General features: G+C 37.8%; 1 protein-coding gene across 3 annotated transcripts in view; it reads left to right on the plus strand.

The window, feature by feature from the left end:
* LOC110158726 (calcium/calmodulin-dependent protein kinase type II delta chain) overlaps nt 1-14,560 on the plus strand; it is a 177,370-nt gene that overhangs the window by 125,550 nt on the left and 37,260 nt on the right. For all 3 annotated transcript variants that reach the window (XM_055156699.1, XM_055156700.1, XM_055156701.1), the window contains 6 exons: nt 297-399; nt 1,418-1,501; nt 6,749-6,843; nt 8,945-9,067; nt 9,153-9,236; nt 14,516-14,558. In XM_055156699.1, the coding sequence (XP_055012674.1) occupies nt 297-399; nt 1,418-1,501; nt 6,749-6,843; nt 8,945-9,067; nt 9,153-9,236; nt 14,516-14,558 (532 nt within the window). The remainder of the gene's footprint in view (nt 1-296; nt 400-1,417; nt 1,502-6,748; nt 6,844-8,944; nt 9,068-9,152; nt 9,237-14,515; nt 14,559-14,560) is intronic.

Raw genomic sequence — 14,560 nt, forward strand, 5'->3', positions numbered from 1 at the left:
GTCTTGTTAGAATGTTATAAATGATTTTTTTGGCCATTTTACAAGCAATGCATATGACTATAAAATTAGTTCTGAATGAGATTTTACATTTAAAGTATTATTTGTTATTTAAAGTAGTGAATAATGGTCATTATCAGAACTGGATCTGGTGTTTTTCGCCCGCATAATGGGTGTGATGTTGGTCTTAATTTTCATTGAAGTGGTCTTAAAAAGTTTTAATTTGGGGTAGTCAAACCTGGGGATACCGTCGTTCAACATTTAAATTGTAATTAATTTGTTATTTTTTTCATCACCAGCCTGAGAATCTCCTCCTGGCCAGTAAACTGAAGGGGGCGGCGGTCAAACTGGCAGATTTCGGCCTGGCCATAGAAGTTCAAGGAGACCAGCAGGCATGGTTTGGTAAGTCCAGTTATCTGCTCGAGTTTTCAACAAAATATAAAAATTCACAAGGTTATTTATCACTATTACTGTATGGAATGGGTATGTCCTCAGGTAAATCTTTACTACAAAATCTTTAATACTTTACTCGCTTGTACTTCGCGGATATAGTAGAATTTATTTATTTTGGGAATAAGCCCCTTGAGATGTCTTGCCATCTCGTTTTCGAGGGGTCCTCACAACAACAAAAGACAGATACAGTAGGGCAGACAGTAGGATACATAAATTCAAAAAAGCATGAAAACAACAAAATCAACACAACCACACACACTCACACACACTCACTCACTCACACTTGACTGTTTGACATATAATAAAATAAGTTTGAGGGAAAAAAAAAGCAAAAAAACAAAACAGAGTTCAAAGATAATCACAACAAGATGAACAACAAAAATTCAACAAAATGATCAAAAACTATTACACTGGTTCTGTAAATATTGAACAAGCGCATTTTTAAACGAAGGGACTGAAGTTATTGTACGAATTGATGAAGGAAGATTGTTCAAATCAGAAGGAGCTTTATATTTAAATGAGTGTTTTCCTGTTTGTTTTTTAACTCTTCGGATGACAAAAAAGATCTACTGATTGAGGATTGTACTTGGTTGTAATACATGTGTCTGCTCCTTGTACTAACTTGTACTGGCAGTGTTTCTAGTATTTTTACATAAAGATGTTAGTTCCTTAGATTTGACTTAAACTTTTGGGGAAAAGAAAAAAGTAAGGAACAAGTTAAGATGTTTTAAAAATTGAGAACAATCTGGAATATTAATCTGTTTAGTTTGTTTATCGTTTCTAAGCATCATAAGCAAAATATCCATCAAAATTGCACTTTATCCAAATACGTAATAAGAAATAGTCTAATATAAAATAAAAAACATACATTTAAATCAGTCAGAAAAATTACACGTATGCCTACTGACTAAATAAATCAAACTGACATGTCGTGTTTGATGGTTGAAGATGTTTTTTTGTGTTGCAGGTTTCGCTGGGACCCCGGGATACCTGTCTCCAGAGGTGTTGAGGAAGGACCCGTATGGAAAGCCAGTGGACATGTGGGCCTGTGGTAAGACATGCTGGAGGAGGAGGAGGGGTATTTTTAGAGGCACAAATGTCACTGCTGGAGCGCTCATTGGACAGACAGAATCAAAGAGGAGACATCAGAGAGCCCTCGCAGTCACATAGTACCAGCAGCGACGTCTACATACAGTACAAATGGAACTTTATATTGACATGTGCAGGAGTGAAGAAGAGATTGGATGCATGGGAACATCTGTAGTCCATTTCTCTTTTTATTCTTTATTCCAATCCTTCAAATTGCAATTTAGTTTATAATCTTAAAAGTATGTCATAAAACAAACACATCTATCTTCATGGAAAATGTTCCCAAATATGGTTTTAACTTACTAACTCATTTTTTTTACATTTCTCATTCATTCATTTATTACTCATTTTTGCATTTCATAATTTTTATTTACTGTATTTTTTAGATTATAAGGCACACTTAAAATCCTTAAATTTTCTCAAAAATTAACAATGCGCCTTATAATCCAGTGCGCCTTATGTATTAATTCTGGTTGTGTTTACTGACCTTGAACCGATTTTATGTGGTACACGGCGCTCAAAAATCTGTCCAAATGTTTTAGTACGACTTTGGTAAACTACGAAGCCGTACAGCTTGATGGATTGCCAGAGCATTACAGCTACTGTAATCAGGAGCCTCGTGGAATTTGACAGAAGCTGACCACACCAGCGCACAAGGAGCGAGATGTATTTTCAGCACTTAGTCTATGCAAATTAGCCGTGAGGTTTTAAGTTTCGTTTCTGTAAAATGTAAACAAATGTGCGCAAATCTGCATTAAACATATTATTACTCAATGTATATTTGAATCCTTCTCGCAGGAAATAAAAAACAAACTTAAATTATCCACCCACATTCACATTCATAATACACATTCACCAAGACAAGCGAATTACACCACGATCTGCAAATGAATCGTGGACGCCTGTGGTAGGGATCAGTCTCAAGTGTCGTCCATTTGTTTTGCTTAATGCACCTTATAATCCAGTGTGCCTTATAGCCCAAAAAATACGGTACAGGTTTCATAATTTCCTCAGAATCAGGCAGGTTACATGTCATCTGTTGCTTTAACTTTTAGTAGCTTAAAGGTCCTTTATTGCGCAAAATGGCCTCCTGTGAGCTTTAAGAAATGTTTTAATGTTGTTACCTCATCAAAAACATAACTGGAGTTGTGGTTTGTTTCATTCACACACTTCATGGAGTAATCTTTTATTATGAGTTTGTAACTTCCGCCTTGTGATGTCATGAAGTGGTAGTTTTCTAGTTTAAAGCTACCCTTTACTTTTTGTTCTGGCGAGATTGGATAATTTAAGACTTGGAATTGCCAAATAATTCTATTGAAGGTATATGGCATTTAAAAACACAATTTTCATTTTTGAAAGAAGAATTCAGGCTAAATATGCAGGGTTTGTGTGTTAAACATGTGTGAATGAAACAAAACACAATTCCAGGTATGTTTGTGATGAGGAAACATTATAACATAAATCAGAAAATAGCGTAATATGGGCTCTTTAAGTCAAAATAAAGACTACTTGCTCATCAGGTCTGTATGTTCAGAGACACAGGACATGCACTGTGCGATATTTACGATCGTTTCACTCAGCCCCAGCGGTTCAAATCACAGGGTTTCAAAGTTCACAGCTCACGATTCATGTTCTCAAACTATACGAACTACTTCAACAGTGCGAAACTCTGACGAGAGGCGATTGGATTTCAAATAGGTTTGATATTCTTGCGACCTACGATTTTCTCCGTGTTTACTACACGAAGCACGAAACACGATTAAGCCAAAAGTCGTCCAAAAATCGTCTCAAAAAGGGCCGAAAATCACAGCACAGTGTACGCCTGGCTTTACAACTTGTGCAACATCTGCCACGGGGTTTTTATAATGCTCTCTACTTGGACTAAATATAACTATTCTGTACATTACTAATACATTTTCAGAAATAAAAGCACAGAAATACTCCATCTCCAGTATAGCAGCTCTTGTACGAGACCACTGCCATCCTGCCATTATGTTGTTCTGGGCAGCTCCTCTCCATAATTATAGTGCTATGATTCAGTCTGACAGTACTACCGGCAGCCACTTCAGTCAAATTACCATAGTTCATGTTCTGTGTATCAGATCCAATTCTACTTTTCAACAAAACGCATTTATTCCATTTGAGGCGCATTTAAACACATTTAATTTTCAGTCGTGCGGATCATTTTTCAAGGAGGAAGTTCTGTCATCATAACACACTTACTCAAACTAGTCTTGTCACAGTAATAAAATATTCAACTCTGCTTTGACACTAAGGAAAAGCTTAATATACATGGCCATTTTTATTACACCCTTATAAATGAATATAAGCATTGATGTAATAGTGCTGGGGCTGGGGTTTATAACTGAGGTGGGTGGAGAGTCCCTGCCTCAAGTGGAAGAGTTCAAGTATCTCGGGGACTTGTTCACGAGTGAGGGGAGGATGGAGCGTGAGATCGACAGGTGGATTGCTGCAGTGATGCGGTCGCTGTATCGGACCGTTGTGGTGAAGAGGGAAATGAGTCGAAAGGTGAAGTTCTCGATTTACCGGTCAGTCTATGTTCCTCCCCTCACCGATGGTCATGAGCTCTGGGTAATGACCGAAAGGACGAGATCGCAGATACAAGCGATCGAAATGAGTTTCCTCCACAGGGAGACTGGGTGCTCCCTTAGAGATAGGGTGAGGAGCTTGGAGTAGAGCCGCTGCTCCTCCACGTCGAGAGGAGCCAGTTGAGGTGACTCGGGCATCTGTTCCGGATGCCTCCTGGACGTCTAGCTCAGGAAATGTTCTGGGCATGTCCCGCCGGAAGGAGGCCACGGGGAAAGACCCAGGAAATGCTGGAGGGACTATGTCTCTGGGCTGGCCTGGGAACACCTCAGGGTCCCCCCCAGAGGAGCTGGAGGACGTGTCTGGGGTGAAGGAAGTCTGGGAGTCCCTGCTTAGGCTACTGCCTCCACAACCCGGCCTCAGATAAGCAGAAGAAAATGGATGAATGGCTTTCTAATAAATAATAATACTGGACTGGATCAGAGTTCAAACTTTGGAGGAAAAAGCTTCATGTTACAGAATATCATGACATATTAAAGTTACCATATTATGCAAAATTGACTCTTATGAGCTTAAAGCCATGTTATAATGCTCCTCAAAAACCTACCTGGAGTTGTTTTGTTTCATTCACACGTGTTTGAGTAACTATTCATTATTAGTCTGTCTACATCTCCTAAACTTAAAATCCGATATCTGAATAATAGCGTAGTCTTGTTTAATTTCAACATGTAATCATTTGTGCTGGGTGTCATTAAGAAGTTGCCGATACGATACATACCTTAATACATAGGCCACAATATGATATGTTTTTCGATTCAGTATGATATATTTCAAATCAATTTCATTGGAAAAAACGGCTAAATTATGGCTGTGATGCTGAAAGTCTACTAAGTTTGTGCAAAGTTAATATGAAAAAGACCCATTTTATCATCAAAAAAGTGAAAATGTCAACACAATTGTACCTCTTACACAAAATCATTTAGTAAAATATACCAAAAATTACTCTTGGCAAAATATCGATACTGTATCATCAAATTAAACAGTACGATATATCGATATTTCAATATTTTTGCACAGCCCTAGTCCTCATACAACTTCTGACACTACTTTCTAGGCTCATATTTTTGACAACTTTAATAAAACACACCCATTTATAGTGAATTTTATATCCTCTAAACCTCCTTGTGCTGTATACAGTTGCACACAGAGCCAGGATCCTCGGTACATTCTCGGTGGAGTGGTCTTGAACACTTGGGCTGTTGAATTAATCAGCGCTGATGCACATTCTCCTCCCTGCTAATGGAGAGGGCCACCTGGGTCTGTCCACGTGCGCGCTCACATGCATGCACAGACACACACACACATGCACACACACACACCTGTTTGTGCTAGGCTAGTGTGTGTGAGCCTGGGTACACAGAGGATGCCAGCTCGTGTGTGTGTGTGTGTGTGTGTGCGTGTGTGTGCCATCTTTCATCTTTGCCAGACAGCTGATCAAACGCAGCAATCAGGACACAGCGTATCTCCACTGTCATGCACGGGTTTGTTCAGTTTGGACAATGTTTCCCTCTCTATATATATAATCCAAAAAATTAGGAATATAAAAATGTCATCCAAGCATGTTTGAGTAATCTAGCAATCTGTCCCGGGTCCTGTTTGAGTCATCCTTACGGTCACTAGGGGTGTGCAAAAATGGTTTAATCGTTTAATGTATCGATATTGTGGGTTGCTGTATTTTTTTGGTGTATTTTACTAAATTACTTTGTCACAGCACTACAGTTTTGTTGCTTGTTCAGAGGAAGGAAACTTGTTTATGCGACACTTTTAACATTTTCACTTTTTTGATGATTAAAATGTTTGTGTTTCATATGAACTTTGCATAAGAAGTGGTTTGACAAAGACTTTTAGTATCACAGACATGATTTAGCCTTTATTTATTATTGAACCATATCGAACTGAATTGAAATATATTGTATTGAATTGTAAGCTTACTATATTGAGATATGTATCGTATTGTGGCCATGTATCGAGATATGGATCGTATCGTGGCCTATGTATCATATCGTGGCCATGTATCGAGATATGTATTGTATCGTGGCCTATGTATCGAGATATGAATCGTATCGTGGCCATGTATCGAGATATGTATCGTATCGTGGCCCATGTATCGAGATATGAATCGTATCGTGGCCATGTATCGAGATATGTATCGTATCGTGGCCTATGTATAGAGATATGGATTGTATCGTGGCGTATGTATCATATCGTGGCCATGTATCAAGATATGTATCATATCGTGGCCATGTATCGAGATATATGAATTGTATCATGGCCTATGTATCAAGATATGTATCGTATCGTGGCCTATGTATCGAGATATGGATCGTATCGTGGCCTATCTATCGAGATATGTATTGAATTGGTAACTTCTGAATGATACCCAGCCCTAACAGTTCGCAGTATGATTCTGTCCACTGCTCAGCCACAGGCCCAAGCTTCAGACAGAGCAGTGCCCGCAGTTAGCTTCACACCTCCAGGAAATGTTGACGACATGAGCTGAAAAGTATTGATTGTTGAATACAGACATTAGGGCAGATGTGCCTATTATTGTGTCCAATGACTGTCCTGATGTGAGTCCATTCCTGTTTGTCTGTGTTTGTAGGTGTGATCCTGTACATCCTCTTAGTGGGGTACCCTCCTTTCTGGGACGAGGACCAGCACAAGCTCTACCAGCAGATCAAAGCAGGAGCCTATGACGTGAGTGTATAATGTTATATCTTATCAACTGTCTAGTCAGAATAATATTATTATGACAACCAGATTTTGTTCTTTATTCGACCCAAAACATGTCAGTGGTCATCTTGGCTTAACATAAAGATCTGTTCAGTTACTTACAATAAACTTTTTAAATGGATCAATTATGGACTGGACAAAAGTTTATTTGGTCACAGCTCATCCAAGACTATTGAACTTGCACTGAGTGTGGGGTCATATTAGGTCTGAATGATTCTGCTAATAAGACCCCACACTCAGTACAGTTGAATAGGCCTAGCTAAGAAACAGAAACTGTAAACAAGTACCTTAGTTCCAGAGTAGTTTCATTGTAGTTAGCTCCTCCCTTTAGACAGATATAAGGAAGTATTCACCAGCGTCTGACTAGAACTGAAGAAGCAGCTTGGATGAGCTACGAAATGTATTTGACCAAATAAACTTTTGTCCAGTTGACAGATTGAATTTCTCCTTTTGCCAAGGATTGTACCTGGACGACTGAGGGATTTTACACACAGTGGATCAATTAATTAATCACTGAATTTTTATAACACCTTTCACAGCACCCAGAGCACTTTACAGAGCATTATTCATTCAGTTTATACTCGGTGGTAGTGAGCTACTATTCTGTACCATCGGCCCCTCTGATCACCACCAACACTCACACACAGACAGTTTTCAAGGACACGACAACTGCTGCCCCACTGTGGCACCTGGAATTCCCAGCGGTCTCCCATCCAAATACTAACCAGACCTGGCCCTGCTCAGCTTCTGAGGTCTGACAAGATCATAATTTGACAAGCCGGTATGACCACTTGTATGTCTGGGAAGTCAGTTCATGTGTCTGGGGCTTTAAATATTTTATACTACACAAAACTGACTCTTGTGAGCTTTAAGCCAGGTTAGAATTAGAAGCCGTGTTGTTACCTCATCAAAAACGCTCTTGGAGTTGTTTTGTTTCATTCACATATGCTAGAGTAAGTACTGGTAGTTTTAAAGTTAACAGCTACTTTTTACTTTCTGTTTAGTAGAGTTTGGAAATTCCAGGTTCTAAAACTATGAAAATGATTCTAGTGAAGGTGTGTGGAGTTTAAAAACACAAGTTCCACATGAGATCACAGGGTGTTTAGTGTTTGAGAGAAGAGCTCTGGCTAAATATTCATGATTTGTGAATTAAGCATGCGTGAATGAAACAAAACACAACACTAGGTCTGTTTATGATGAGGAAACAACAATACGACATAGATTAGAAAATTAGAGCAAGAATGATATGGACCCTTGGAAATGAATGTTGGTTAGCTGTGTGGGAGGGTTAAGAAACAAACACCAGTGAAATAAAACTCCTTCAGCCATGTTTATGCAGTGTACAGCTCAGAATATTTTGCATTATGTGTGTATGAGTATGTATGACTATAAAATCTAGTGACTGGAGGCTTTTAAACAGAATATTTATAACTAAAATGCATTATTGATCATGTTTAATCATTTTGGAATGTTGCTGTCTTTGTTATAAGAGTGTTTTAGAGCCTATATAGTCCATACATATATATTATATATATATATATATATATATATATATATATATATATATATATATATATATATGTATAATGATTATGATGATCAAAATACGATTATATACAAAATATTTTTATAGTCTACTAGTCCTGATTAGACTCTTAATTGTTGCAGCCCTGGTTAGAATATCTGCCAAATCTGTCAAAAATACACGTATGTCTCTTAACTTAACTAATTACATTTTTTTTCCAAATATTTGTATTAATTTTCAGATAAAAATGACCAATTGACCACATTAACATAGGTCAACATATAAACAAAAAAAAGAAAAACAGTCCAAGTCACACACACACACACACGCACATTCACATATTTCCGAACAATGCAACAAGTCAAAGATCCATATTCAGTGAAGATGGGGAAATGGGTAGAAGAGAGAAGAGAAAAATAAATAAAAAATATATATATATTGTTATTATCATCATCACTAATAACAACAATAACAATATACATACACTTGATTCCTATTTTTTTAGATATGATATTAACTAATTACATTTTTTTGTCCCAGTTTCCTTCTCCGGAGTGGGACACAGTAACATCCGAGGCAAAAGATCTGATCAACAAGATGCTCACCATTCACCCAGCCAAGAGAGTGACTGCCACGGACGCGCTCAAGCACCCCTGGATCTGCGTACGCTTCCCCGTTTTATGAGACAACGTACGCGTTTTATCTACCAACGGCACAATCTCATATATTCTGTTAAATATGTCCACAGCAACGCTCCACTGTGGCCTCCAGTATGCACAGACAGGAGACCGTGGACTGCCTCAAGAGGTTCAACGCCAGGAGGAAACTAAAGGTAACTATATGTAGTACCTGTTATTAGGTTATTAGGTACGAAAAGGTGTGTACCACTGGGAAAGTCGGGCTGTAGAATGAGGCAAAAGCTCAAAACTGCCATTGTGGGTGTTATGGTGTTATAAATTTAACTGCAGAACATGTAATCCGTAACTATACTTTAGCCTTATGAATACAGTTACTTCGAAATATCAATGCACAAATCGCAGTTGAAGTGTTTGACAAAATTACAACTTGAGTAAAAGTTTAGTGTGTGTATATTTTTTTTTAAAATCAACAAGCAACCTCGCCTCGGTGACTCCATGGGTCTGGGATTGAAGTGCACGTCTCCACAAAGCAGTAGAAAAGCACACAAAAATATTCCACTGCTCCGTTTTCAGTGACCTTACCCGAAGCGAAGTCGTCCTCGATCGTCGGTAAATGCATGATTCAAAAGCTTTCCCTTCATCCAGCACGTGATTGTAGACAACATACTAGTTCCTCTAATCCAGGGGCATCCAGTTTCTAAACATTTGGGTAACAATCAGCGCAAACATGTACATTGCCACGTTTAATGAATATAGAAATTCCTGAGTTTTTGTGGGGGGTTTTTTGTAGAGGAGGCAATGATGCTCTATAACCAGGGTTCCCATGATCATGGAAATCCTGGAAAAGTCATGGAATTTTAGTATCTCTTTCACCCAACTCCAGCATTCTGTTAAGTTCTCATTAGACTATTATGATTATTTCCGAATGTATGCGCCTTTTGTTTAAAAGAGACGACAATAAATACACTGACAGTATTTTGAATGTTAAAAAACTATAACACCAAACCATAAGGTGAATGGAAAGAGTTAACATTTCATATTTAGCCGTAAAAGTCTGATCAATTCTACACATGTAGAGTGGTGTAGAGTCATGGAAAATTCACATGAAAAAATAAAGCAATTCTGAAAACTTGTCAGTGAAAAAGAGTGGGATATCCAAATTTAATGAAATCAAACGGATTCCTAGGTGGATTTAGGTCAGGAGCAGCAGCACCTGTCGAGCCGCCACATCTTGCAGCCGCCATCTTTGGAAAACGTCAACTTTTTTCTCTGATTTTACCTATTGCTACTGCTATTACCGCACTATGAATACTACAACTCAAGGCACCATTTCAGATTTTTACAGTCTTAAAAATGTGAAAAACAGAAGTAGCTTAAGTGGTTTACAGTGGTTTACAAATTATTCCTCATATACTCTACGCATTCAGGGCATTGTAATTATTCACCGCGATGAGTTTATGAGCACATTTCACAACTTTCAGAGACCAGAGCAACTAGCATGCTAACACACACTTCCTGAAATGCTTTATAATCCGTTGCAGACGGCGCACAGCAGGCTTATTGTAAAATCAAGAGCTGCTGATACAATAGAGTCAGAACTGGGGCAAGACGTGGGAACAAAATCGAGTACAGGGCCTTGAGAAAAATCCGTAAATACTGACTAAAGTTACACTTTACTTTTTATTATGTGCATTAGACGTGTCATTTTTTTTGTTAAAATCCACAAGGGGACCAAGCAGACAACTTTTTAATTCCCTTCTTTCAAAACATTGCATCTTGAGATTGAGATTTATGTATTTATTTTAGTCAAGTAAGAAATGGAACACATAACATTAATGAAATCATAGCAGAAATAACAACAGCAAATTAATAAAAATGAAAAAATTTGGCCCAAAAAGGAGTGGGAAGAAGAAAACTTATTTAATCCCACCTCAGTTTTTCTCAGTACTTAGAAAACAATGGTAAAACGTGAAATTACGAACCATTTATAACGACAAGCTCGGGTTCATTATATTCTCATTACATTAAAATAGCAATAATAACATTCACACAGCCTATATATAGCCTCCGATATCACGTTGCATTGTTCCGAATGATAAAGCAGCTTCATATTGTTTTGTTATTTACTAGAAAAAGTGTAATTTAACAGGAAAAAATATTCAAACGGCAGCAGTTTTAACCTAATCAGAGCAAGTAGCGTTAGTGTTGTGATTGCGTTGCCGTCTGCTGTGCACCGCGGGACCCCCCCCTTCCACTTCCCCTTCTTCTTCTTCTTCTTCTGTACTTATGAAATGTTAAGTGCGAGCCGTGAGCGATGACTTTACCGGAGCGGGCCTCATGCATTTTGGATGAGTTTAAAATAACGTTGGGTTGGAGGTCGGGTTGTGTTTTGGTTTTATAACTTCAGTTCGAAATAGCTTCCATTAGGAATCTGAAGGGAAAAGTCAACTGTTAGTTTTACGAGGGCGAATAGACGTTTCAGCGCCGTTTTTAGATTTCGTTCACTCCGATGTTTACCGTTTCTGTTCTATTTACAGTGGATAGTGTAACTTTTCTACTGCTCTGTTGAGTCTCTATTGTCCTGCCTGGAATGTTCCACAATACGGCATTTAAAGAGCCCACGTCACGCTATTTTCTGATCTGTTATAATGTTATTTCTTCATCACAAACAGACCTGGATTTGTGTTTTGTTTCATTCACACATGTTCAGCACAAAAATCCTGCATATTTAGTTCTTCTCTCGAACTGGAAACACTCTGTTCCACCTTGTGATGTCATGTGGTAATACAGGAAGTGCTCCACTGTGTTATTAAACTCCGTACACCTTCACTAGAACCATTTGGATGATTTCAAAGTTCAAAATGAGCTTTATTGTCAATTTCTTCACATGTACTAAACATACAAAGGAATTGAAATTAAGTTTTTCTTTATCCCATGCGTAGATAAGACAGGACAAACATTTACATGCACAGACACAAGAAATACATCATCATAAATATCATCTCTAACCACTACCGTAACCGTAGATAAATAAATTAAGCTAAAAACACTAGTGCCTGATGAGAAAAACATTCAGACAAACACATTTTTGACAAACAAAACACAAAAAGTGAGAGGTGGTTATGTCTGCACGCGCAGCCAGACAATAAAAATCATAACATTTCAGGTCTCAAATTGCCAATCTCCACTGAACTAAAGGTAAAAATTTAGCTGTTAATGTTAAAAATACACTTCAGGGCATAAGAAAGTGGAACAGAGCATTTGAGCTTTGGAGATGTTCACTAAGTAATAATGCAGGATGTGTGAATGAAACAAAACACAAATCCAGGTTTGTTTTTGATGAGGTAACATCATTATAACATGACTTATAACTCACAAAAGTCAATGTCACATAATGTAGAATCTATATAACATATCTCTGTCCAGAGGTGGGGACTTGCAAGTCGTGACTTGGACTCAAGTCAGACTTGAGTCATTATTTTTAGGACTTGAGACTTGACTTGATTAAAATGGACTAAGACTTGGGACTTGACTTGGACTTGAGCCCTGCAACTTGAAAAGACTTGATGCTTCTCCTAAAAAATATGTTTTTAGAAAATACTTTTCTCTTTACAGTTGATAAATGTGGTGATTAATTTGAACAAACTGGAACATGTCCCTCCCACTTCTGTTTGTTACTTTGGATGTAACTGAAGTACTGTGAGATGGTGTCATCAAATGTACTACAGTAATACACAGTACAATAAGTAATTATCCTTCATGACAATAAAGGATAAGTAAGTTATTAAGCACTTTTAAATCTGAATTCTTTCTCTTCTAGCTGTAATGATTCACACTAAGATCTTGTCAAGGCATTAAAAAAAATGCATTTCTACAACTCTAAATACTATATAAATAAATATATAATGACTTTTCAAGTTAAATTTAGTTTAAAATTCATATAAATTGCAAAAATCTAAGCTCTATTTGGAATTTTGGTTCAAAGACTTGAAATGACTTGAAGCTCAAAGCAGACGACTTGGACTTGACTTGGACTTATGGGCCAGTGACTCAAGACTCGACTTGGACTTGCCTGTATTTGACTTGGGACTTGACTCGGACTTGAGGTCAAAGACTTGAGACTTACTTGAGACTTGCAAAACGACGACTTGGTCCTACCTCTGTCTCTGTCCGTGGAGCTAAGCAGGTGACGCCACAAGACCAAGTTACAGGTCAGATCTGTGGATTGGCATCCCCACTCACTGTAAGAATTTTTAGGTGTGTTTGAGCAATAAACTCAGCTGTCATTAATTAAATGCACATGATATAATATTAATGCCATATTGTGTATAGGGTTGTGCAAAAATATTGAAATATTGTTATGTTAAATTGTATAATTTAATGTGATGACACAGCATCGATATCATGGGCTGCTGTATCGATATATCACTGAGAGTATTTTTTGGTTTATTTTACTAAATTATTTAGTTACAGAGCTACAGTTTTGTTGCTTGTTTAGAGGAAGAAAACTCATTTATGCGACAGATTTGACATTTTCACTGTTTTGAGGATTAAAATGTTTGTGTTTCATATGAACTTTGCACAAGAAGTCGTTTAGCAAAGACTTTTAGTATCACAGCCATGATTTAGCCTTTATTTTTATTGAACTGTATCAAATCGATTTGAAATATATCATATCAAATCGAAACTGCACTGTGTCGAGATATGTATCGTATCGGCATTGTGGAATATCCCAGGCTAAGCAATAACCTCTCCATGGAGACGGGAGAAGTTACATAGGGCACCTTTAACATCTTGCTTTTCCCGTTTTTGAAATACAAATCAGGCAAAATCCGACATAATAGCATTTCTTCTGCCATTACTGTCAATCAAAGTCAGAGTTTTGCAGCAGATTAAACTTTAAATTCAAAGTACACACATTTTTCTCATTTCTGGTCTTTCTAAAATTCACGGTAGCTGTTGCCTCGATGTTTATTGTGTATAAAATCTGACGTTCAACTCCCTCAACAGGTTCTAAAAACGTCATTCAGCCCCAAATCACTAAAATGGCTATAACCATTCGAGTCATATTGCCACACTGCGTTTACTACTTAGATTTCAAATTGCCAGACATTAGTCGTGAGTTCGCAATTTGTTTTTCTTTGAGCTTGGGAACTATTATGTACGCACTTTATATTACACTGGATGGTATTAAAAAGAGTTACGCAAGAGCTTAACTTAAAATCCTTATTACTAATGTACAGTCATGTCGTATTTTGTCGGGCTTAAGCTGCAAACATTGTACCATTGTCTCTCTCTAATGTACTCTGAGTCCATTAAACCATCATTTATTCTACATTAGCGTTTATGGACATTGTGCACTTTCCCGTATGCCGGAGACCGAATGCGTGGTTGCGGGATTGAAAACAGAAGCGTCGTTTTCTTGGCTGACCTTTAACTCTTTATCTCCCACGTCTCATTTGTGTCTCCCCAGGGTGCCATCCTGACCACCATGCTCGTCAATCGCAACTTCTCAGGT

Source organism: Boleophthalmus pectinirostris, unplaced genomic scaffold (assembly GCF_026225935.1).
Source record: "Boleophthalmus pectinirostris isolate CB_2022bp ecotype Guang Dong unplaced genomic scaffold, ASM2622593v1 HiC_scaffold_20, whole genome shotgun sequence".
Classification (NCBI taxonomy): Eukaryota; Metazoa; Chordata; class Actinopteri; order Gobiiformes; family Gobiidae; genus Boleophthalmus; species Boleophthalmus pectinirostris.